This window comes from Bos indicus x Bos taurus, chromosome 7 (assembly GCF_003369695.1).
Source record: "Bos indicus x Bos taurus breed Angus x Brahman F1 hybrid chromosome 7, Bos_hybrid_MaternalHap_v2.0, whole genome shotgun sequence".
NCBI lineage: Eukaryota > Metazoa > Chordata > Mammalia > Artiodactyla > Bovidae > Bos > Bos indicus x Bos taurus.
Window position 1 is genome coordinate 86,340,266 of NC_040082.1, and position 26,851 is coordinate 86,367,116.

At 40.1% G+C, this 26,851-nt stretch overlaps 1 protein-coding gene and 1 long non-coding RNA gene across 6 annotated transcripts in view; one reads left to right on the forward strand and one right to left on the reverse strand.

Annotated features, from left to right (window-relative positions):
* Positions 1–26,604, reverse strand: part of LOC113895631 — a 140,333-nt gene extending 113,729 nt beyond the window's left edge. For 3 of the 5 annotated variants that reach the window (XR_003511896.1, XR_003511897.1, XR_003511893.1), the window contains exons 1-2: positions 24,753–24,837; positions 18,196–18,246 (exon numbers count right to left, since the gene is read on the reverse strand). This is a non-coding gene — a long non-coding RNA (uncharacterized LOC113895631). Of the gene's footprint in view, positions 1–18,195; positions 18,247–24,752; positions 24,838–24,959 lie in introns of those variants that run through there. The other 2 variants (XR_003511894.1, XR_003511895.1) reach the window with 2 other exon arrangements.
* CHSY3 (chondroitin sulfate synthase 3) overlaps positions 23,828–26,851 on the forward strand; it is a 290,877-nt gene continuing 287,853 nt past the window's right edge. The window contains exon 1 of the mRNA XM_027547040.1: positions 23,828–25,011. Within this exon, the coding sequence (XP_027402841.1) occupies positions 24,210–25,011 (802 nt within the window). The 5' untranslated portion in view covers positions 23,828–24,209. The remainder of the gene's footprint in view (positions 25,012–26,851) is intronic.

Consider the following 26,851-nt stretch of genomic DNA (forward strand, 5'->3'; position numbering starts at 1 on the left):
AATGCAGGTAGGACATTTTACTTCTGAGTAAAGCAAGTTTTGGCTTGTTCTCATTGAAATGGAAAGAATAGATTCTGAAATACATTAGTGTATTTTTATCCTTTTAAAAATTTCCTTTTATGTGACTCCTTCCTGACAATCCTCCACAGGCATTATTTTTCTTTAGGACAGATTTTGGTTATTACAGGAAGGGTGCCACAAGGAAGATGGAGTCAACATTTAGCACTTGAAGTCCAGAATTGAATTTTCACATCAAGAAAAATATGCTTGAAAGCAGGTTGTTGAGAAGAGGATTTCGATAACATATCTGGGGCTAAGCTTTGTTGATCGTATCATAGAATTTTATCATAAGCCAAGAACAGAACAGAATCAGAATAAGATAAGGGTTATCCTTGCCACAGAGAGAGAGGGAGAGAGCCTGCCCTGAATGACCTTAGCTTGGGGGAAGGAAAACCACAGGCCTCAGGGAATAAGAGATCAATGTCCTGGGTCCAAGCTTCCCCTTTTCTAGTCTTGTTCCCCAGTAATTATTGGGGTAGGGGGGGGCGGTGGTGGAATGAACATTAAACAAGTTCTGAAGAAAGTAGAAACCATAATAGCTTTCACTTTGTACTCTCTCTGGAGCCCTGATAGACCACACACAGGCTGACCCCTCTCCACCAAGAAAGGAAAGAGCAAGATTGGTGGAGAGTTGAGGAAAAAGATCTAAGGCACCTTTAGGCTCCCCACGGCAAAGGTTGATACAAGGACCACACAAGATTTGGAAACCCTTCGCCCCATGCCTTAAGGACTGCAAAGTATTCTCTATACTCTAATTTCAGTGTTATGAGGAAAATGAAATGGAGAAAATTCCTGTAGGAAGTTTAACTTGGGATTAAGAGAATAATAAGGCAGCAGACTTTTTTTAAGTTGAGACACTGCTTTAAACAAAAGATACCCATTCATCTGTCAATGGTCATTTAAGTTGCTTCCGTGTCTTGGCTATTATAAATAGTGCTGATATAAACATGAGGGTGCATGTACCTTTTTGAATTACAGGTTTGTTTTTTTCTCCCCAAATATATACCCAGGGATGGGATTGTAGGATCATAAGGTAACTCTATTTTTACTTTTTCAAGGTAACTCCACACTGTTCTCCATAGTGGCTTTACCAATTTACATTCCCAGTGTAAGAAGATTCCTTTTCCTCCACACCCTCTCCAGCATTTGTTATTTGTAGACTTTTTAACGATGGTCATTCTGACTGGTATGATATGGTACCTCATTGTAGCTTTGGTTTGCATTCCTCTAATAATTGGAGATGTTGAGCATCTTTTCATGTGTCTCTTGGACATCTGCATGTCTTCTTTAGAGAAATGCCTGTTTAGGTCTTCTGCTCATTTTTGGATTGGGTTCTTTTTTTGGATTCTTTGTTGAGTTGTATGAGCTTTTTGTATATTTTGGAAACTGTCCTTTTTAGTTGCATAATTTGCAAATATTTTCTCTCATTCTGTAGGTTATCTTTTTGTTTATTGTTTGTAGGTTGTCATTGTTTATAGTTTCCTTTGCTGTGCAAAAGCTTGTACGTTTGATTAGGTCCCATTTATTTACTTTTGCTTTTATTTCTATTGCCTTGGGAGACTGATCTAAGAAAACATTGATACAATTTATGTCAGAGAATGTTTTGCCTATATTCTCTTCTACGAAATTGGCAGTCTTTTATAATGCTTTGCTATCCTTCCATTATAGAGCATTTTTACTGGATTCATTTTAAAGAAAAAATAATAAAAATTATCTTAAGATTTATAAAAGTTCAATATTTATGGACTAGATGGACACATTTATAAGTTAGCAATTAAAAACATCTGTGTTATAGTCAGAAATTTAAATGATTTGCTCTATGTTTTATGCCATATTATTTTAAATACAGTTTGCATTCTTAAATTTTGATTTAGGCCTAGGAATTGATTGCTGCTAAGTCGCTTCAGTCGTGTCCGACTCTGTGCAACCCCATAGACGGCAGCCCACCAGGCTCCCCCGTCCCTGGGATTCTCCAGGCAAGAATACTGGAGTGGGTTGCCATTTCCTTTTCTGATGCATGAAAGTGAAAAGTGAAAGTGAAGTCACTCAGTCGTGTCCGACTCTTAGCGACCCCATGGACTGCAGCCTACCAGGCTCCTCCGTCCATGGGATTTTCTAGGCAAGAGTACTGGAGTGGGGTGCCATTGCCTTCTCCAACCCTATACAATAGTGACATTTAAAAATATTAAAAGGTTAGTTTCTTTCCCCAGTGACATTTCTGTTTCACAAAGAATGTTAGTGAAGTGCTAGTTGTTGCTTCATTTTCTTATAACTTCTGAACTTTGTTAAAACGTGGTTCTTAGTGATCACGTTTATTCAACTAAAGAATGTGAATAAAACTGACAGAAATACAGTCTCAATTAATACTCTCATTTAAGGAGGCTGGTGGTGTTACTATTACGCTTAGCCACAGAGGAGGAAGCTGAGGCACGAAGGATTAAAGGCACTCGTCCAAGGTCACAAAGCTCACAAGCGAAAGAGCTGGAGTTTGATAACAAATGCTCTGACCTCAAAGCATACTTAACAATATTTTAGTGAAAATTCTGTCAGTCACAAGTGACAGAAACTTATCAACTCTCTTGTGAATCATGGTATAAAGTGCCTCACAGAACTGCAAAGTCTGGGAGTGGGTTTCCAAACATTGCTCAGATACTTCAGTAAGAGCAAGGTCCATCTCTTGCCCTCTTTGTGGCTCTCCTCTCAGACTTGCCTCCACCTGACTAGAAGACAGCCACCAGCCGCTGTAGGCTCACAAGCCCCTTGAAGCCGGAAATCATGGAGAGTGAGGCATTTGTCCTGCCATCGTTGGCAGGACTCCCAGGGACGCTTATGATTAGCCTTGCTTGCGTCACATGCCTAAAGACAGATTATGGTCAGGGTTTTAAGGCAGCTACAGACAATAGTCAGCCCTGTCCAAACCTTAAAGACTGAACAAGGTTACTGCAGGAGAGGTTAGATGATCCCTCAAAAGAAGGATATTAAACAGGCAAAAAGAATAAAAGTCCATTAATGCACACTGACATTAGATCTTGTGAAATACTAAACTTACTCAAAAACCCCACATAAAACTTTACAAAAATACTGTGAGTTAGATTTTATCTTTATTTTTTTCAGGTAACAAAGACCAATACAACTTGCCCAAGTTCACACAATGTCATCAGATCTTTTAAAGATAAATTATGTACCCAACTGCACTGCTACTAGAGGAATAATGTTCAGAATTCAACATACCTAGACCTAAATGGGATGGCGTCAAACCTAAGTATCAATTTTTAAAAGATTAAATGTACATAAGTAGATTAAATTAGACACTAGTCTGATTTAGCCCTTCAGGATTTTAAAAATATTCTAATGTTCTAGGCATCCTAACTTTTACTTGCAGTTCCCTGAGGATATAAAATCAAAGACTGGAAAATTTCTATTGGATGAATGTCACCTTTATTCACATTCTTTAGCTGAATAAATGTGATTGCTAAGAACCATGTTTAATAAAATAAGTTCTGAAGTTACAAGACCTTGAAGCAACAGCAAATACTACATTAACATTCTTTGTAGAAGAGAAGTATCATTGCAGAAAGAAATTTATTTTTTTAAATATTTTAATGGTCATTATTGCCTAGGGAAGGATGGACTATGTACAGCACGATTATTAATCTTTATTTTCGATAAACACACCATGTCATATTATTTTTCTAAGTCATCTTAAGTCCATATCCAGGCCTCCAAATGGAGATTTGGAGTGAAAAATAAGAAATAAATCTAAGACATTGTCTTAGACAACTCACAGTTGTCTAAAATCCTAGGGTTGTGTGCAGCATCGAGTATGTGGGATGCCCCTGAAATTATGGATCTGCAGTGGTTCCTGGTGATGTATCCATAACTCCTGGAAGGATGGTTCCTTCCAGTCTAGTGCTCTCTGCTTCTCCTCCACTGGGTGCCCTTGGTCCTTGTAGAGTCTGAAACCACTGTGTCTAGGGTCCAGGCTCCCTGGAGGTCACCCATAGGAACCCATAAATTTTGGTCTATTTCACAGTTTCTCGAAATGTGTCTCTCACTATCTGGCTTCAAAGTCCTTACTCTCTTCTCCTTTCTCTCCTCATCTGCTAGGACAGCCAAAATGAGCTCATACTTTTAGAAAAGATAGGAATGACTGTCGTGCTCAAGATGATTTTCCTTCCAGCTCTGCAAGAAATCCAGGAGCAAGGAAATACAAATGACCAGGCTACCAGCTTGTGAAATAGAACGAAGAGGGAGAGGCACGGATGATAAACCGCAGCTATTATCTTAACCATGTGGTTCTGCAGATGACTATATAAGGATAAATATCATTTGAGAGATTATTCATTTTCCAAATACCTGAAGGTCCACAATATTTTGCAACTTTACTCAGCACAAATTCAAATTCTATTAGTCCTTCATTGCTTATATAAGGGAGTAAGTCACTTAGCTAGTGAGTGGTCTCAGTTATACATACACACAGATATTGGAATGACACACTATTTTCATCTTGCTCCTTGCTCTTCATAAATCATCTTGTCATGGTGTTCTTGAATTTTAACATTGTCAAGCATGTCAATAATAGTAACGAGTGGTCATGTATGGATGTGAGAGTTGGACTGTGAAGAAAGCTGAGTGCCGAAGAATTGATGCTTTTGAATTGTGGTGTTGGAGAAGACTCTTGAGAGTCCCTTGGACTGCAAGGAGATCCAACCAGTCCATCCTAAAGGAGATCAGCCCTGGAAGTTCTTTGGAAGGAATGATGCTAAAGCTGAAACTCCAGTACTTTGGCCACCTCATGTGAAGAGTTGACTCATTGGAAAAGACTCTGATGCTGGGAGGGATTGGGGGCAGGAGGAGAAGGGGACGACAGAGGATGAGATGGCTGGATGGCATCACTGACTCGATGGACGTAAGTCTCAGTGAACTCCGGGAGTTGGTGATGGACAGGGAGGCCTGGCGTGCTGCGATTCATGGGGTCGCAAAGAGTCGGACACGACTGAGCCACTGAACTGAACTGAACTGAAACTTAGCACATGCATAAGAAAGTGTAAGTGAGGGAGACTCTATTAAGGACTTATTAAACTTTTCAGCAAATCCATGCAACTTCCCAGAGAAAACCAAAACAGGATCAGAATCATTTCCACCTAAGTCACTTGGCTTACATCTAAGATCCGTCATTTGGCTTACATCTTATATCTAAGATGCCTGGTTAGTTTTCACAGATTTTTTCACCATCTTACATATTATACAATTGAATGTTGTGTTTCATTTTATTGTCTCTCATCCCTAACTAGACTTCCCTAGTGACTCAGCTGGTAAAGAATCTGCAGTGCAGGAGACCCGGGTTGGATGCTTGGGTTGGGAAGATCCCCTGAAGAAGGAAATGGCAACCCACTACAATATTCTTACCTGGAAAATTCCATGGACAGAAGAGCCTGGGGGGCTACAATCCAAGGGGTCACATACAGTCAGACACAACTGAGCGACTAACACACACACCCACTAACTAGTGTGTAAGCTCCCTATGACAAGGGCAAGGACACTTGATCTGCTGTATTTAATGATGAAACCTTAGCACTTAGAACTGGTGTACTTAATGATGAAAAATAGAAGTTACTTAGTAAATTATTATTGAATAAATGAATCAGTTCAATTCAGTTCAGCCACTCAGTCGTGTCCAACTGTTTGCAACCCCATGAATCACAGGACGCTAGGCCTCCCTGTCCATCACCAACTCCCGGAGTTCACTCAGACTCACTTCCATCAAGTCAGTGATGCCATCCAGCCATCTCATATTCTGTCGTCCCCTTCTCCTCCTGCCCTCAATCCCTCCCCGCATCAGAGTCTTTTCCAATGAGTCAACTCTTCGCATGAGGTGGCCAAAGTACTGGAGTTTCAGCTTTAGCATCATTCCTTCCAAAGAAATCCCAGGGCTGATCTCCTTCAGAATGGACTGGTTGGATCTCCTTGCAGTCCAAGGGACTCTCAAGAGTCTTCTCCAACACCACAGTTCAAAAGCATCAATTCTTCAGCACTCAGCTTTCTTCACAGTCCAACTCTCACATCCATACATGGCCAGTGGAAAAACCATAGCCTTGACTAGATGGACATTTGTTGGCAAAGTAATGTCTCTGCTTTTGAATATCCTGTCTAGGTTGGTCATAACTTTTCTTCCAAGGAGTAAGCGTCTTTTAATTTCATGGTCGCAGTCACCATCTTTAATGAATAAGGGCTGGATAATCAGTGGAAAAAAGATTTGTGTGTGTTTGTGTATGTTTTAACCCCAGAAGTATTATAGACAGCTTTATTTATTATTCCAAATTGTTATTGTACACACACATATATACACACACAGATCTATGAAGAAATATTTTATCATTTGCTTAAAATATGTATGCTGCTGTTTCTAAGTCACTTCAGTCGTGTCCGACTCTGTGTGACCCCAATAGACGGCAGCCCACCAGGCTCCCCCGTCCCTGGGATTCTCCAGGCAAGAACACTGGAGTGGGTTGCCATTTCCTTCTCCAATGCATGAAAGTGAAAAGTGAAAGTGAAGTCGTTCAGTCGTGTCAGACTCTTTGCGACCCCATGGACTGCAGCCTACCAGGCTCCTCCATCCATGGGGTTTTTCAGGCAAGAGTACTGGAGTGGGGTGCCATTGCCTTCTCCATAAAGAATATATAAAGAATAATAAAATAAAATCTTTTTTAAGTTTATTTTTTATTGAAGGATAATTGCTTTACAGATTTTTGCTGATTTCTGTCAAACCTCAACATGAATCAGCCATAGGTATACATATATCCCCTCCTTTTTGAACCTCCCACTCATCTCCCTTCCCACCCCACCCCTCTAGGTTGATACAGAGCCCTTGTTTGAGTTTCCTGAGCCATACAGAAAATTTCCATTGGATATCTATTTTACATATGGTAATATGAGTTTCCATATGACTCTTTCCATACATCTCACCCTCTCCTCCCCTCTCCCCATGTCCATAAGTAAATTCTCTATGTCTGTTTCTCCATTGTTGCCCTGTAAATAAATTCTTCAGTACCATTTTTCTAGATTCTGTATATATGTGTTAGAATACGGTATTTATCTTTCTCTTTCTGATTCACTTTACTCTGTATAATAGGTTCTAGGTTCATCTACCTCATTAGAACTGACTCAAACAAGTTCCTTTCATGGCTGAGTAATATTCTATTGTGTATATATACCACAACTTCTTTATCCATTCATCTGTCAATGGACATCTAGGTTACTTCCATTTTCTAGCTGTTGTAAATAGTGCTGCAATGAACAATAGGATACATGTGTCTTTTTCAATTTTGGTTTCCTCAGGGTATATGCCTAGGAGTGGGATTACTGGGTCATATGGTGGTTTTATTCCTAGTTTTTTAAGGAATCTCCATTCCATCTTCCATAGTGGCTATATCAATTTACTTTCCCACCTACAGTACAAGAGTGTTCCCTTTTCTCCACACCCTGTCCAGCATTTATTGTTTGTAGACTTTTTTTTAAATAACATTTTTTTTAAATTTATTTTTAATTGTTTGTAGACTTTTTGATGAGGGCCATTCTGACTGGTGTGAAGTAATATCTTATTGTGGTTTTGATTTGCATTTCTCTAATCATGAGCTATTTTGAACATCTTTTCATATGTTTGTTTGCCATCTGTATGTCTTTGGAGAAATGTCTGTTTAGGTCTTTTCCCCACTTTTTGATTGGGTTTCTTTTTCTGCTATTGAATTGTATGAGCTGCTTGTATATTTTGGAAATTAATCCTTTGTTAGTTGTTTCATTTGCTATTATTTCCTCCCATTCTGAGGGTTGTCTTTTCACCTTGCTTATAGTTGCCTTTGCTTTGCTAATGCTTTTAAGTTTAATCAGGTCCCACTTGTTTACTTTTGTTTTTATTTCCATTACTCTAGGACGTGGGTCATAGAGGATCTTGCTTTGATTTATGTCATTGAGTGTTCTGCCTATGTTTTCCTCTAAGAGTTTTATAGTTTCTGGCCTTACATTTAGGTCTTTAATCCATTTTGAGTTTATCCTTGTGTATGGTGTTAGGCAGTGTTCTAATTTCATTCTTTAACATGTAGATGTCCAGTTTTCCCAGCACCATTTATTGAAGAGGCTTTCTTTGCCCCATTGTATATTCTTGCCTCCTTTGTCAAAAATAAGGTACCCATAGGTGCATGGGTTTATTTCTGGGCTCATAATAAAATAAAATCTTTATTAAGCACTTCCTATGTTCCAGACCATATTCTTGGAGTGTTCATCTTGTTTAACTCACTTGGTCCACACTACAACCTGCCGGGCTCCTAAGGTACATCAATAGCAGTTAAACCCTGAAGGCAAGGGGCATCATAGCATTCTCCACCCACCTTTTAATAACTGCAAATGTTTGATCATTTTCCTTAAAGGCAGAGTACCCACACATTTAAAAGTATTCTTTTTCCTAGTCTAGTTCAGCAGTGCTCAAACCTGAGTGGTGAAAAATATACCACATGGGGCTCTATATGCAAGACAGGGTATAATCTACTTTATGGGCAAATAACAGATTTTTTAAAGTAATTTCTTCTCAACCCAATTTTCAGCTTAGTTCCTAATCTCATCTCTTGAAATGTAGCTTCTATTTATATTCAGTTTAACTTCCTTGAGATTTCAAGTCACCTTGTTTCTGCTTGAACTTTTGAATGTAACTTCAACCGTCATATTTGTGCACATGTTTGACCACTGTGTTGAGGAACACTGGAACAAGAAGCCTGCAGTCTTCACCACATTCTTTAAAATCCCAGCTTGCTTCTGTCCATTTACATCAGACTATAGAATACACTCTGCTCTGTGCCTGCTCCTCAGCACAGCTGTCAGTGGTGCAATGACACAAAAACACTGAAAAGAGTTAAAATATACAGACAATTTTATATCTTTTTCCAAATTGTTGGTGCTTCATGTCTGATTGCTATATTTTGATTATGAGGGTTTTTTTTTTTTTATGTCATAGGTAAAATCAAAATTTTCTACTTCTCTTTTAAAATGTGGATTAATTTCAGAGTGCCCTTAGATTGCCAAGGTGAGCTGTTTAAAAAATTGCTACTATTTATAACCATTTATCTTCTTGAAACAGGATTTTATTTTTGAAATCATCCAACAAAAAATATGCAGGAATAAATTGTAGGTTGAATATGCACTGACTGTAATTGTCATCTGTAGTCCTCAATGTCAAAATTGTTGTTCCTTCTTTAGTCTAACATCTTCATCAAAGCAACCTCATTGTTCCTGTTTGAATTTTTTAGTAAGCATTTAAAATTTTTATGCAATTTAAATACACGTTTATTTATTTTAATCAAAGGAGTTAGAATTAGATTTTTTCCCTCTTTTTAAAAATTTCTGCTGCTGAAAATGGTTTGAAAATCATTGCTATAGCCCAGGAGTTAAACTTGTAAACCAAAAGGCGGAATTCAGGATACTATATAGATACTTGCATAATGTTTAAAAAAAACAATTTTTAAGTGAAAACCATTTTAATACATAAAAAATTCTCAGATACTACCAAAAAAAAAGTAGTGGATTGGATTTGGCATGTAGGCCACAGTTTACCAACTTGTGCTCTAGCCCAATACCCCTCATTTTATTTAATTTACTTTTTTAGTTTTCTTCCCCCCAGTTTTGGATATAATGCAGCAGTGACTATGTTTAGGGTGTATAGTGTAATGATTAAGTTACCTATTGTGAAATAATTATTACAATAAGTTTAGCAAACCTTTATCATCTTATATAGATACTTTTTTTTTCTTGTGATGAGAACTCTTAGGATCTACTCTTAATTTTCACACAGATCATACAGCAGGGTTACTGTATAGTCATCATATTGTACTCTATATCCTTAGTACTTATTTGTCTTACAATTGGAAATCTGTATCTTTTGACCACTTTCATCCAATTCCCCCTCCCCTCACCGTCTTCAATGTTTAATTTCTGTCACTTATGGATAAATATTAGGTCATTGTAAATTCATGACATTTTTCATAGGACAATATCAAAAGCCTCCAAGGGGTAGCTCACTTCACTGGTAAAGACAGGCTTTCTGAAATAAATTGGCAACACGTACTTTGCATGAATATGCCTTCATTTTATAGGAGAAGAAATGCTTCGCAGAATTGGACTTCCTTTGGAAGGTTCAGTCATGTCGTGGTAGCACTGAGAGAGTAGCATGAATTTAAATCTCTTGATATCTAACATTGCTTGGTTGTTAATGAAAATGTAAGAATAAAATAAACTGAAATACAAATAGTAAAAGACCCTGAGCTACATATGAAGCCAAAACCACATAGAAAATAACTGCATAAACACTTACTGTATAAAAGAACCATGTTTAGAAGATTTTTGTATTTATGATATTCACCCCCAACTAAACTGTTTTCATTTATTTTTTTAATATTGGAGTATAGTTGATTGACAATGTTGTGTTAGTTTCAGGTGTACAGCAAAGTGATTCAGTTATATATTTATTCTCTTTCAAATTCCTTTCCCATTTAGTTATTACAGAATATTGAGCAGAGTTCCCTGTGCTATACAGTAGGTTCTTGTTGGTTATATATTTTAAATATAGCAATGTGTACATATCAATCCCAAACTCTCAATCTATCCCTCTCCACTCTTCTGTCCAAGTAACTATTAAGTTCCTTCTCTAAGTTTGTGATTCTGTTTATGTTTTGTAAATAAGTTCATTTGTATCATTTCTTAAAGCTTCTGCATATAAGTGCATATATGCATATGCATATAATTTGATATTTGTCTTTGTCTGTCTGACTTCACTCAGTGTAATAATATCTAGATCCATCCACATTGCTAAATGGCATTATTTCTTGCTAATGGCTGAGTAGTAGTCCACTGTATATATGTGCCACATTTTCTTTATCCATTCATCTGTTGATGGACAGTTAGGTTGCTTCCATGTCTTGGCTATTGTAAATAGTACTACAATGAACACTGGGGTGCATATATCCTTTTGAGTCATGTTTTCTTCTGGATATAAGCCCAGGAGCGGGATTGCTGAATCATATAATAGTTCTGTTTTCAGTCTTAGGGAACCTCCATGCTTTTCTCCATAGTGTCTGTACCAATTAACATTCCCACCAACAGTGCAAGAGGGTTCCCTTTTTTCCACACCTTCTCCAGCATTTATTACTCATAGACTTCTTGATGATACCCACTCTGATTGGTGTGAGGTGACACCTCATTGTAGTTTTTATTTGCATTTTTCTACTAATTAGCTATGTTGAACATCTTTTCATGTGCTTCTTAGCCATCTGCATGTCTCCTTTGGTTAAATGTCTATTTAGATCTTCTGCCCATTTTATGCTTTTTTTTTTTTTTTAATACTGAGACACATGAGTTGTTTGTAAATTTTGGAGATTAATCCCTTGTCAGTTGCATCATTTGCAAATATTTTCTCATGCTCTTGGGGTTGTCTTATAGTTTTGTTTATGGTTTTCTTTGCTGTGCCAAAGCTTTTAAGTTGAATTAATTCTCATTTATTGATTTTTGTTTTATTTACATTGCTCTAGGAGATGGATTGCAAAAGATATTGCTGCAATTTAAGGCAAAAAGTGTTTTGCCTATGTTTTCTTCTAAGAGTTTTATAGTATCTGGTGTAAAATTTAGATCTTTAACCCATTTTGAGGTAATTTTTGTGTATAGTATTAAAGAATGTTCTAATTTAATTTTTTTACATGTAGCTGTCAAGTTTTCCCAGCACCGTTTGTTATAGAGGCTATCTTTCCAATATTGTGTAGTCTTGCCTCGTTTGTCATAAATTATATGATTATAGTTGGGTGAGTTTATTTCTGGGCTCTCTATCTTGTTCCATTAATCTATATTTCTGCTTGGTGCCAGTACCATACTGTTTTGATGACTGTAGCTTTGTATTAGTCTGAAGTCAGGGGTGCTGATTCTCCCAGCTCCATCTTTCTTTTCCAAGATTGCTTTGTTTATTTGGGGTCTTTTTTGTCTCCATACATATTTTAAGATTTGTTTCTTCTAGTTCTGTGAAAAATGCCATTGTTAATTTGACAGGGATAACATTTAATCTGTAGATTGTCTTGGGTAATATAGTCATTTTGACAATATTGATTCTTCCAATCCAAGAAAGAATATGGTAAATCTTGCCATCTATTTGTGTCATCTTTGATTACTTTCATCAGCATCTTATAGTTTTCAGAATACAGGTCATCTTCCTTCTTTAGGGAGGTTTATTCCTAGATATTTTATTATTTTTGATGCAATGGTAAATGGGATTCTTTCCTTAATTTCTCTTTCTGACCTTTCATTGTTTGCCCATAAAATGAACTTTACTGAACTCATTGATGAGCTCTAGTAGTTTTCTGGTGATATCTTTCAGATTTTCTATGTATAATATTATATCATCTGCAAACAGGGACAGCTTTACGTCTTCTTTTCCAATATGGATTTCTTTTATTTCATATTCTTTTCTGATTACCACTGCTAGAACTTCTAAAACTATGTTTAATAATAAAAGTGGCAGGAGTGGACACGCTTGTCTTGTTCTTGATCTCACAGGATATGCTTTCAGCTTTTCACTGGTATGTATGTTCTTTCTGTGCCTACATTCTGGAGAGTTTTGATCATAAATCAGTGTTGAACTTTGTCCAAAGCTTTTTCTGTATCTATTGAGATGGTCATACAGTTTTTATTCTTCAATTTGTTGATGTGGTGTATCACACAGATTGATTTGAGGATGTTGAAAAATCCTTGCATCCGTGGATAAATCCCACCTGTTTATGGTGTACGGTTCTTTTAAAGTATTGCTGGATTTAGTTTGCTAGTATTTTGTTAAGTATTTTTGCATCTATGTTCATTATGGATATTGGCCTGTAATTTTCTTTTTTTGTGGTGTCATTATCTGGTTTTGATATCAGGGTGATGGTGCCCTCATAGAATCAGTTTGGGGGTATTCCTTCCTCTGCAATTTTTTGGAATAGTTTCAGGAGAATAGGTATTAACTCTTCTCTAAATGTTTGATAGAATTCACTTGTGAAGCCATGCAAAGAAAAATTTCCTATAATTCATATATAATTTTATAAACAATAAACCAGAAATTCCAGATGGCTAGGAAATAAATAAACAAATACTTCCCAGCTTACATTCACAGCCAGCTTCCAAATTTTAGAAGCTCTATAAATGCAACTTGATGCATAAAAAAGTAAAAATAGGAAAATATAGCATTTTATTCTTCTCACAGTCACAGCTTTAAGTCTTGATTTGTAGATTAGAATATTAGTGATAATGATTGGGGATTAAATAGCAGAAAATGAGATTACTTCTGATAGCAACAAAACTTCTGATTTTGGATTAATTAATTTCACCTAGCCAGGTCTTCTGAGGAATTGAATATAAACATCTTTACTGAAAAAAAAATCTCTGGATCATCAAAATGAAAAGATAAAAGAAGCATTGATGCTGACTTTACCCATGCAGATTTTAAGTTTTCATAAGGATATTCCAGTTAATAAAGAGTTAGGCAATGGTAGGATTAGAACTATTACCCATTGCAACTTCTAATGAATTAATGAACCTAGGAATTTATTAGTTTCCTGGTGGCTTAGAGGGTAAAGCCTCCATCTGTAATCGGGACACCTGGGTTCAATCCCTGAGTTGGGAAGATCCCCTGGAGAAGGAAACGGCACCCCACTCCAGTACTCTTGCCTGGAAAATCCCATGGATGGAGGAGCCTGGGAGGCTACAGTCCACGGGGTTGCAAAGAGTCAGACACGATGGAGCAACTTCATTATCCCAGTGAATTCATTATCAATGGCATATCAGAAACAGAGACAGATATTGTGTGCTTCCTACTGAAAGAACACAGTGTGGTGTTGTTGATTAGTTTTGTTTGAGCTTCCCTGATGGCTCCGTGGTGAAGAATCCACCTGCCAATGGGAGATGTAGATTCGATCTCTGGGTTGGGAGGATTCCCTGGAGAAGGGAATGGCAACCCATTCCAGCATTCTTGCCTGGGAAATCCCAAGGATAGAGGAGCCTGGTGGGCTACAGTCCACGGGGTCACAAAAGAATCGGATACAACGTAGTGACCGAAACAACTAATGAAAGTTCTTTACAACTGAACGCACACAGCATCATCTATTAAGGACTTTTCTCAAAAAGAAAAATTGAACTTGCACCTGGCAGTTCTCTAGATCCTAATACCAATTTACCAATTCACAGAAGATACAGAAGACAGAGAGACGTATAAAACGAACTAGTGTCACCCAGGTACCGCCCATAATCAATGACTGGCGGAAGTGAAAGTGTGCATGCAGTCAGCTACTTCATTCTTCTGAGGGATAAGCCTGATGCCATGGTCTGTATTGACTATGTTTCCCAAGGGGGATTAAACGCCAGCTAGCTTCAATAGTAACGGACCTCAGAATTCACCCTTTACTGGATTCCTTCCCTTACTATTTTTTTTTAAATCCACATCTCCACTCTCCTTCCATTATTCCCTGGAATCACTTTCAAATAAATTACATGCTCCCAAATTCTTCTGAATCTTCTTCTGGAGGAACCCAAACCAAGGCAGAGACAAATGTTTATAGAGACAATTTGCAAACAGCAGGTGAATGAGGGTTCTTCTATTAATATCATTTGAGCTTGGGGAACATAAAATTTTAGCTATCTGTCCACTCTTTTTTGAAGCTGGTAAATGTCAGTAGAAGTATATAGCGGTTTTGTTTTTTATGTTAATTTATTTAATGGGTGTTCTTAGGACTTTGAATTATCCCAATTATCAAGGAAGAGTAGAACAGTAGATAACAAATTTCAGCATGTTTAAGAATTGCTCTGATGTCTTTTTATAAATGTGGATTCTTCCACGCTCAGTGATTCCAAATCAGAAGAAATCCAGACTTACTAGTTATGCACAATAAAATATTAGAAATACTCACAGGAGTTCTGAGTGTCTCACTTTAAGAAACAGCAACCTAAGTGCCAAGGTTTTCATTACTCATAGTGTCAGGCCAGTTGGGTTCTAAACATCTATAAGAAGTTTTGATCTGATGGCTCTGTCACATCCTGGAGTTTCAATTCTGTGCTAATACTAAAACCTAAATTTAATTTTAATCTAGTTCAGATGAATCTGTTGCTATTTCTGTTCTGCTTTCTGTAAAGGTAGACATGGGAAGTGCAGTCTGGAAAAAAAAAATGTGTGGTGTGGTATGGAGGGTGTGGTGAGCATAACTCTACCAAAGGTCTTAAAAATGTACTGCTCCACCCCTCACTCATTTCTTGGGTGTGCCTCAGCCATGTCTCCTTTTGAATCTTTTTGTGCCCAGTTGGGAGATGAAAGCAGAAAGCACTGCTGAGAAATCACTTAGCTATGAGGCTAGTATTTGCTCTTATTCCTCTCTTACTAAGGCTTTTCTTCTAGTCCTCTTTCTGCCCAATAAGATTCAGAACTAAGGTCGCAGGGGCCCAGGGAATGAAATTATCATCATCCACTCCCCGCCCCCAACACACACACACTCATATTTTGCATCTTGAACAATAGTCGTATAGCAGTCTCCAAATTGTGATCACTTATTTTATTTATGAGAGCCAGTTTACCTTTTTCAATTAGTTCACACAATTTTATTTAGATTTTACATTCCGTCTATTCCTAGAGCTCCAAGTGGCTTCAAAAGACAAATAGTTGCCCCTTCAGTTTTATTGGTATGGCAATGCTATCCTCTCCCTTCTTCACTAAATATTATGATTCTTCAGCTCTAGAATTAATTTCCCGAGACATTCTTCTTTTGGCCCAGTATTACAAAATGGCTGGAGCCTTAGAATAATGTATTTCCCTGTGGTTTGTTTTTATAGAGAGGAAGACTATACTCCTAAATTTCTTGAAGATACTAATTTGTTACTAGATACAAACCAACATCAAAAATGTCTGAATGATTTAAACTGTGTCTCAGAAGATTCATTCCTGCTATTCCCTTCTAATAGCAGCAAAGCACGCATACACACACACACACACACACACACACACACACACACACACGTACGTACGTACGTACGTATGTACGTTAAACTACCGGATTCCTAGAATGCAGTAGGTGTGACTTGAAAACCATGGAAACAGTAACATACTTGTAAACATGTCTAAGTTTCAGAATTGCAGAATCCTAGTCACTCTCATGTCACTGCAAACTATTAAAGTCAATGTCCCATCAGGACAGGAACAAGACATTCTAACTCAATTATTCCTCTCTCAAAAAAATTGTGCTATTTTCAGGAGAAAAAGATAAATGAAGGAATTTCCTTAGACCAAAACCAATGTTCTCAAGTATTTTGTTCTTGGGATCCCTTTACCATCTTAAAATTTAATCAGGATCCCAAATATTTGTCATATGATAAGCTAAAAATTAGAAATTATTACAATTTTAACTGGTATATAAATAACAAACCTATTATATGTTAAGATGAATAAATATTTTATGAACATAAATATATTTTCCAAACCAAGTAAAAGTCACAGAGAGTGCCAGAAAATAAAAGCTCTGCCCTCCCCATGCTGATACTTTATTGAAATCTATCAAACCAGACTTCAAGACTATTGAAAGATTTGTGTCATTTATTTACTCACTATGAACTTCTAAAATCCACTACTGGATACAATAGCCTTAAATTAAATTATAAACTGTACTTTTTATAAACTCACTCATTCAAGATACTATACAATGGGTTGGAAAAGGTGATATCTAACTTTTCTTGTTTCTTATAAAATATCCTGAAATTTAATAAAAATATTCATGAGAAAAAAGACAAGATCCCCTAATCTCTCCTCTTACGTTTATTCCATAATGATAGTGTGGCTATAAAGAAAAATGTTATATATATATTCACTGTATATACCTGTATTTACATACATACATACATATGTATCATATTTGTATTGATCAGTATGAATATTTATATGTCAATACTTAAGAAAGTAGCACAATAAATCCTGTAAATGTTTTGAAATCCATTTGTCTTTTTACTATTCAAAAAATGAGCTTTAAAACTTAATAGAACTGGATATAGTGGGTAAAATAAAGTGCATTCTTTAGATTAACTTCACCTGTTTTTACTCTTTAAAATGTGGGTTCTAGAGAAGTTTTAATTGTATATGTGGATCATATTATTTCTTTTCAACAGCAGTGATCTGTAGGACAGGAAAAGAAACCAAGTAATTAACTGAGTTTGAAAATTAAACCAGAGGAAAGATGGCATGTACATTTTAACTTTCTAAGACAGTAAATTTTAAGTTGAAGTTTATTAGTATTTTAGGAGAGTAGCTAAAAGAGAAAATTAAAATAAAAAATCTTTTTAGAATAAATTCAGATTGGTGATTAGAAGCTCTCTGAAGATCTTGAAGCTCACTGCCTAATCATAGACAACTACAGGAAAAAAAAAAAACAAATCCTCACATCACAAACAGTGCTTCCTAATTTGTAAAAGCTTGATTGGATGTTTTGCTTATGTCTAAGAGACTGTCATTCGGGCCCAGGAGGGATTGAAGATAGGCAAGTGTTAATTCTGAAATGGTCACCTCTTAACCCTTTCATAAGTGACAGCCATAGTTTCATTGCCTTTTTCTCAGAGTATACTGATAATTCGAACAGGTGCATCATGTCTTAGATAAAACTTTAGGAAATAAAAACTGAATGTATGCTGATCTTAAAATGTTTTCTTTAAACTTTTTATTATGGAGAATATTAAATCTCCCCAGAGATAATCACCCAGTCCCAGTAATCATCAATACTTGGTCATTCAGTCCCTTCTTACCCCATCACCCTCCACACGGCCATCCGCTTAGCACCACCCTCAATCTGATATTATTTGAATTCCAGACATCATACTAGTACATCTATCAATACCTCAGTATATATTTCTGAAAACTAAGAACTTCTCTTAAAAAACATAGTCACAATACCATTTATCATACACAAAAAAGAAATTAATAATTCCTTAGTAGCATTAAGTATTGTCAGTATAAAAAAATTAACTATAATATTTTCATGTTGGTTAGCTAAATGCACATCAATAGTAGCTTTAAAACTTACAGTTTTATAATGTTCTCTAAAAAATTACCTTTTCATGTTTCAGTATATGAGCTTCTATCATCCCCTTACGTGCTGATTTCTGAGGAAATAAAAATATAAATGGTTATCTTACTACGGCTCTATGTTTATAATCTTCATTGGTGATGTTAATACTATTTTACAACACAATCTGTCCCTTAGAAATAAACTGAATTACATTATGATTATTAACCACTAGATGCCAGAATTGCTTCATGCAAATGAAATCAGCTTAGTCTTGATCTGTCAGGAAAAAAAATGATAACATTCTAAATATCACAGTAAAGTACTAAATCAAAGTGTCTTTGCTTACACCTTGTAACGGAAGCGTGTATTGAACCATATATTTAAATATTTAACTTTCGTAACTGATCAGACTATGTTGCTGATCAGTTGCTCAGTTGTGTCCAACTCTTTGTGACCCCATAGACTGTCCCTCACCATCTCTGGAAGTTTGCCCAAGTTCATGTCGATTACCTCAGTGATGCCATCCAGCCATCTCAGCCTCTGAAAGTGAAAGTTGCTGGTCGTGTCCAACTCTTTGCGACACCATGGACTATACTGTCCATGGTCTGACGCCTACTTCAAAAAGATTGAGACAGAAGGAGAAGAGGGTGTCAGAGGATGAGATGGCTGCATGGCATCCTCCTTTTAATTCACTTGGACCTTTGTCTGTGATTTTAAAGTTCTCACTAATTCTTTCCAATCAACTAAAACCTTCAGAACAGTCTGCTGAAGGGCTCTAAGTGTACCAGACTTGGTTTCAGGGTGGTTGACATAGTGTCATTCCAAAGCCAGGGACACACTCCTGTGAGAATTCTGCTTCAGTGTGAATCCAGATGGTCCCTTAGGTCCTAACAGCTTCAGCTTGGAGAAGGAGGCAAATGATTCATGTGTTACAATAGGCAAATATGGACATGCTTGAAACTGTTAAAGGATCTGGAGAAGACAGAGAATCTGTTTTGTACCTTTTGCCTGTAAACTATTATAATTTATGAAATTTCTGTTATTATTTTTTCAAAATCTACTATTGGGGTGCTTCATAGGGATTTCTAATCAGGTGATTCACAGGTGTATATATTGAAACATTATTCTTTAAATCAGAATAGTAATCCTATCAGACATTTTTAGCCAGAAATATTGTACATTGACCTACATTTCTGTATTCTTTCTTCTGATCTGGCTATATTTTAATATGCATTTATTATGTTTATTTGTCTTCAGTGATAAGTTTCTATACAAAGCTGTCACTTTTCACCCTGCTTATCCAAATAAATTTTTTCCTTATATTATTCCTAGAACATATTACTTTATTTTTTAATAAAAAACTTAGTCCTTGGTAGATATTTCCCAGAAAATTATCTACCCTAAAAATCATGTATCTTCAAAATTAAAGTGAGTATGAGAAAATTACTTCACTGACTTTGGGAAATAACAAATAAATAGCTAGAGGAATCTCAATAAATATGAAATTAAACTCATATAACAAACCTACCCAGTCCTTCTATTTATTACAAGTGAGGAAGAGGTGCATACACGATGGAAAGAAGGAAAGAACACTCTTTTTCTTCTGTTTCAAAGTCATGGAGTGATTTCAACAATGTTTTAAATGCTTTCCCTGAGTCTACTTTTGTTTCCCCTCTGTTTTTTTCCCCCTGAGAGCTACAGTGGTCTTGAAAGACATAAATAAAAACCACTTAACACCTTCACTGTCACTCAGAATCAAAGAAATTCTTTTCAAATGTCTTCCAGGCTCAGAATATACACTGTCCAATATAGTAGAACTAGTTACCTGTATCTACGGAACATTGGAAATGTAGTTAGCTTGAACTGATATGTGCTCTAAGTGTAAGAAATACAATAGATTTGGAAAACAGAACTGGTTAAAAAATAATGTAAATTTTCACAGTAAAAATTTAATACTGATTACTTGTTGCCATGATAATATATTGTATATATTAAGTTGAATGAAATGTGTTATTAGAATTTCACTTTTAAAAATTGTAGCTACACGAAAAATTTAATTGTGTTTATAGCTCACATTATAATTCTACTGAACCACACTAGCTTAAATAATTAGCAAGTCACCAACTCCCTTCCATTTTCAACTTATATTGATCTCTTTGCTGTTCTAAAATTTACCATGTCTATCTCAGGCCTTTGTGTTGACTATTCTGTCTTCCTGGACAGTCTTCTCTGGGATATACTTATAGTTGGTTTCCTCACTTTCTTCTGTTCTCTGCTAAACTTATCAGAAAGAACTTCTCTGATCAATATATTTAAAAAGGCCTCATCTGACACAAGTGCACATCCACTATATTTTTTCAAAATAATCATCACCTGGCATATTATATGTACAAGGGTGTGTGTGTGTGCAATCTCTCCTTCAGTTCAGTTTAGTTCAGCTGCTCAGTCATGTCCGACTCTTTGTGACCCCATGATTCGCAGCTCACCAGGCCTCCCTGTCCATCACCATCTCCCGGAGCTCACTCACACTCACGTCCATCGAGTCGGTGATGCCATCCAGCCATCTCATCCTCTGTCATCCCCTTCTCCTCCTGCCCCCAATCCCTCCCAGCATCAGAGTCTTTTCCAATGAGTCAACTCTTCACATGAGGTGGCCAAGTAGAATATAATCTCCATGAATTCAAGGGCTTTGACTGTTTTGTTTGCTGTTTCTTTAGAATAGTGTCTAGCTTATTATAGACACTAAATAAATATTTGTTAAATAAAAGTGGAATATCATTAAAAATAAGCAAGGTGATATCAAAGAGATTTTATTATGAAGGGTTAGAAAATGAGAACAAACATTTCCTGAGCGCCTAAATGAACTAGACACTGTGCTAAGTATTTACATATAATATCTTAATAAATCCCCACAGAAATGTACTTACATTCAGATGAGAAATCTGAAGCTCAGATAATTTAAATAATTTTCCCAAGGTCACTTAGCCAGTATGGAACATCATTTCCATTTTTTTCATTTTATTTCAGTATCTAAAAATGAATTTTCTGGCTCCCAGACTGAATTAGATGATCTTGTCAATACCCTTTGAGTACTCTACACTTTCCCTTCATATCAATTGTCATCACGGGAATTCATTTTGTATTGTGGTATTTAATGTCTGTCTTCTTCATGGTACTATAAATTTCAGATAGGTGGCAGTGAGTACCTTGTGAAATTTCCGTATCTAGAGCCTCCCACCTTGTCTAATGTTTAGTTTTGTACACATAGATATTGAATAAATGAAGTTCACTTTATCCCAAAATAGTGTAAAAGTTGACGAGTAATTTATCTGTGCCTGATGAGAATTAATGATTTTTTAGATCAACTACATGAACCGCATCCTGTGGAAGGATGACCAGTTGGATATCCTGGTGTGTTGGTGGTCTCTTTGTTCTTCACAATGGACCACAGGTAGGGGGACACTAAATATTATGAATTTCCTCTTGAAATGTGCTGTCCAACATGGCAACCCCCAGTCACATGGAGCTACTTAAATCAATATTATTAATTAATAAAATTGAAAATTCCTTTGCGCAACCATTTTAGCCAACTGCTCATTGGCATTTGGCTGCCTTATTGGACAGCACAGATAAAGAAAATTCCATTGTAGGAGAGTTCTATTGAACAGCACTGCTTTAGAAAGCTTAAAATGTCCTTGGGAAGATGTAGTTTTAAATCAGAAGGGGCCTGTTTGTTTGATTAGTTTCGTATTCTAACATTAAACTTCGAGAAAGAGTTCGGTAATCTGTATTCCCAAGTGTTTCTGGGCAAGACCTAGACATGGAAAAGGAGCTTCATTGTCCAGCAGATGAAACATTTAGTCAGACGTGCTCCTGCACAGCCAGTGACTGGTGTGGAAAGAACCACCCCTCAAAGGGCTCCAGGCAGGCCTACTGTTCCAAGGACGCTGCCAGCACCTTGCTGGATCCAGCCCTGTGTCTAATGCCATTCAATACCATCCCTTTGCATTTGATGTACTAAACAGAAGACTGAAATTTGGAGAAGAGGAAAGGGCTTGGGATGCCAAATATACCTCAGGCTGTAGTTAGATTCACAATTTCTAGAGAGGAAGCTTTTAAATGTTCCCTTCTTCCAAATGTCAGTTATCTTCAGGTGATTTCTTCATAATATAACTTTTAAGCCATTTTGGCCAATACAAGTAAACCTTTTTTGAGATTCTGTTGCTGGAGATTTAACCCTCCTAATTGGAGAGGTAAAACATTTTCTGTCATTGTCTTAGTAAAGAAAATGCTTTATAGACACGAATAAACATTCTATTTTCTGTGGCTCAGAGGGTAAAGCGTCTGACTATAATGCGGGAGACCTGGGTTCAGTCCCTAGGTCGGAAAGATCTCCTGGAGAAGGAAATGGCAACCCACTCCAGTATTCTTGCCTAGAGAATCCCATGACGAAGGGACCTGGTAGGCTACAGTCCATGGGGTCGCAAAGAGTCGGACACAACTGAGCGATTTCACATTCACTTTAAGTTCTGGGGTGGGGGGATAAGAATTTTCTTAGTTTCAATCTTCTGGGTGATGGCTCTGTTATTTGTTCACATTTCTCCATAATTTACCAGTCCCTCTCAGCTAGTCTCTACCAAGACTGCAAATAAGTTCTAGCCATGAAACCAAAGCAGAGCTGAGGAGTGGACCACTAGGCAGCCTCACATGCCCCAACTATACAGGTGGGGAAGATGGAATGTTTATTGTCTTTGGGGATTAAGCTCCCACTCACTGTGACCTCCCATAGCCTTTCAGGATAGGTATTTCTAGTCCCTCCAAGATGGCAACCCACTCCAGTGTTCTTGCCTGGAGAATCCCAGGGACTGGGGAGCCTGGTGGGCTGCCGTCTATGGGGTCGCACAGAGTCGGACACGACTGAAGTGACTTAGCAGCCAAGATTTTCTTAGGAGTGACAGTGGTGCTTCTGTGCATGGCTGGGGAGTAGCTTTGAAAGTGGTGAAGGATGCAGGTAGGGAATGGCGAGTTGGTAAGGCTGGGTGGAGAGGTGCTAGGGTGGGACAGATGGTTTCCTGAGCAGTGAGCGGGATAAGGAGAGAGTAGACACGAAGTGGCAGCCGCGAGACTAAAGCGAAAAGGACCGAAAAATGCGAAGACAGGAGCCTGGGCGGACCTGGGCGGGGCAGAATGGGGAAGGGTCACGCCGGGACTTACCCGGCTGCGGGCCGGGGGAGACGAGTGGGGAGGGAGATGCGGGCGCTCGCCCGGGGATCTGGGACCCGAGCTCAGCCGATGAGGTCAGTGGAGCCGACGTGCTGGGAGGGGGGCGACGGAGCCCCCGGACGCGGGTGTGTTGCGAGGCCGGCGGAGGGGCGGGACGGGACGGGAAATGGGACGGCGAACTAGGACCCGGGGAGGAGGCACGAGGGGACGTTGGCGCTGAAAGCTGGAGGCGGCCCGACCGAGATCTTTTCCTTCCGGAGAGGAGGCCGGCTCTGGACCGAGGCGCGAGCTGGGGGCGTCCACGGGCGGGTAACGGGAAAATACCGCGGCCCGCGCTTCCCCACGGCTGGCAGTGGTGGTGCTCGTGGCTCCTCCTCCGGGCCAGTCCGGAGCTTGGCGGCGGGGGGGTGGGGAGCGAGGGCGGGGGTTCGGGAAGGAGAGAGGAGGGAGGGACCAGGCGCGCCAGTGACAGGGTGGCAGCCTAGGAGCGGACGCGTTGCCGCCGCCGCCGCCGCCGCCGCCGCCGCCGCTCCACCTCCTCGTCCTCCTGCAGCTCCTCTCGCTGCCGCCGCCGCCGCCTCCGCCGGGAGAAGTTTAACTCCCGACCCTCGCTCGGAACCCGGACCCAGAGCAGAGCGGGGAGCTCAGCGGGCAGCTGCAACGCGCCGCCGGCTAGGCGCCGGGAGCGCTCCGACCTCGATCAGGAGTCGGAGCCTGGGCAGCCGGCAGCGGCCGGGGCTGGGGGCGTGGAGGCGGAGAAGGGGTGGGTGTGAACCGAGACCCGCGCGCAGCGCCGCGGCCACTCAGCCAGCGTCCGCGCCCCGGGCAGCCGCGATGGCCGTGCGCTCCCGTCGCCCGTGGATGAGCGTGGCACTGGGGCTGGTGCTGGGCTTCACCGCTGCGTCCTGGCTCATCGCCCCCAGAGTGGCCGAGCTGAGCGAGAGGAAGAGACGCGGTTCCAGCCTTTGCTCCTACTACGGCCGCTCGGCCTCTGGCCCCGGCGCACAGCAGCCGCTCCCCGAGCCTCATGCTCGGCAGTGGCCAGGGCAGTCGCCGCCCCCAGCGCGCCAGGAGCTCCGGGGGCCGCAGCTGCCTGAAGCAGCGCCCGGGGTAACCAGTTTTCGGAGCAGCCCTTGGCAGCAGCCACCTTCGCTGCAGCAGCGGCGGCGAGGACGCGAGCCCGAAGGCGCGACGGGGCTCCCCGGAGCCCCGGTGGCTGAAGGGGAACCAGAGAAGAGGATAGGGGGCGCGGCTGGGCACCGGAGAAGCGGCCAGCCGGGGAGTAGCCACAACGGCAGCGGGGACGGGGGCGCCGCTGCCTCTAGCTCGCGACCCCGCGATTTCCTGTACGTGGGGGTGATGACCGCGCAGAAGTACCTGGGCAGCCGCGCGCTGGCAGCGCAGCGGACTTGGGCGCGCTTCATTCCCGGCCGCGTGGAGTTCTTTTCCAGCCAGCAGCCCCCCAACGCTGGAGTTGGCCAGCCCCCGCCACCCCTGCCTGTCATCGCGCTGCCTGGGGTGGACGACTCCTACCCTCCCCAGAAAAAGTCCTTCATGATGATCAAGTACATGCACGACCACTACCTGGACAAGTATGAGTGGTTCATGCGCGCCGACGACGATGTCTACATTAAAGGTGACCTCCCAGCGCCGGCTGTCCCGCCTCCCCGCCTCCTTTCTCTGCAGCCAGCCCCAATCCCTGCCCAGCCCAGATCCCTGCCCAGCCCCTGTCTTGCTTCTCTGCCTGCACGTGCTCCGGCTCCCGCAGCCCCCAGCCGGTCGCCCCCACCTCTCGCCTCCGCCCACCATTCCAACTCCGCTCCTCCTCCTCTGCTGCGGGTCTGGACCCTCCTCAGACCTGCCTGGCTTTTTTTTTTTTTTTCTGCCTTCCTCACTCTTGCTGCTCTGGTTTCCGCCCATCGCTTGCTGCTACTCCTTACCGCGTAGGAAGGTGAGGAAAGGGACCTCAGGGTTAAACCTGAGGCTATTCCCATTCTACCTGCCAGGTGGTGATAGTTTCCCACGTTGGCCCAGAGGGGCGTGTCCTCCGTGGAGAAAAGGAGGATGGAGGATTCCGCGAGAGCCAGACGGGCGATCGGTGATCTTCGCTATTCCCCTGCCCTTTTGTTTTAACTAAATCTAGCTTAGTTTCGGGACTGGTGAGAACGAGGAACCATCCTTGGTGTCCCAAACCCTTTCCTGTGCGTTTCCTTCCCTTTCGCACCACCCGCCGCGCAGTGGGAGTCCTTGGGCACCCCAACCACTCCAGCGGGCAGCTCCTTCAGCCACCACAGTGGAGCAGCAAGCCTTTCCCTACCCCTTGGCAACAGCTCAGTAAACCCCAGAGGGGATGACTGTATTGACAGGAATTAGTGGTGGGGGGAAAGGGACGCTGCATGCGAATTATCCAGACCCTAGGAGCTCCAGCCCGTACCAGCACTCACTAGTGTGGATCCCTTCCAGTCTGTCTGGGTGGTTGCGGTGTTAAACAGAGGCTAGATGTCCTTCCCCAAACCACGCGCAGCCCCGGCACGAAAAAACTTTGTCAGTTTTAAAAGAGGCGCCGTCCTTCACCCTGAGTGTGAGTGGCTCTGGCCAGAGATTGCTAAACTCAGCCAAAGGATGTTCCTTAGAGCAAGAGGAAAGCTTTCCAGCCCTGTTCTTCGCAGAGAGGTACACAAGGGAAGTAGCAGGCTTGTATTGAAGGAGGTGTTTCCACATTTCCTAGCTTCTTGGTCAAAGAGGGGCAGCCCTTATACTCAGTTTACCCGCCTCTACTTGCAGCCTCATTGCTTTCTCCTGATTCAGGTAGCACCATTTACATAACTCTTTTAGCAAACAAATAACAACAGACACATTTTGGCACAAGGACTGAATGTAGAGTTAATATCTAGAGATTTTCTGGGTTTCGGTTGAGAGGAATGAAATCTTTAGGGCTGGTTGGCAGATAAAATATTGATAATTAGATATGAAAATAAAGAACTGAAAATTTTGATACAAAAATTTAAAAGAAATTGCATTCCTGGTGAACCTACTGTCTCATGTATCTACGATGTATGTAGATATCTTTATCTATAATTGATAGATCCACTATCTTACAGTCCCCATGTCTTTTGTGCCTCATTAAAATCACAAAGGTTTCCTGGCAGAAGTTTGCCACACTCTGCAATTTCCAAAATGCATTAACACCATCCATATCGTATCTTTTAATGAAAGACTGTCCTTCAGAACACTGAAGTGCCATATTCTTTCCATTTCTATTAAGAATGAAATGCATTTTGTATCAAGAACCCAGTAATAGCTAAAACTCATTGAGCTCCAAGGGGACATGGCATAGGATCAAGATAATGACTGCAGATTCTGTGCTCATCAAAAATCATAGTAGAAATGCTGATTGGGAAAATAAAGATGGCAACTACTTATTCCAGTGTATCACTTTGTAGAGTTCCTAATGCTTTGGAACTGTTTTAGCTACA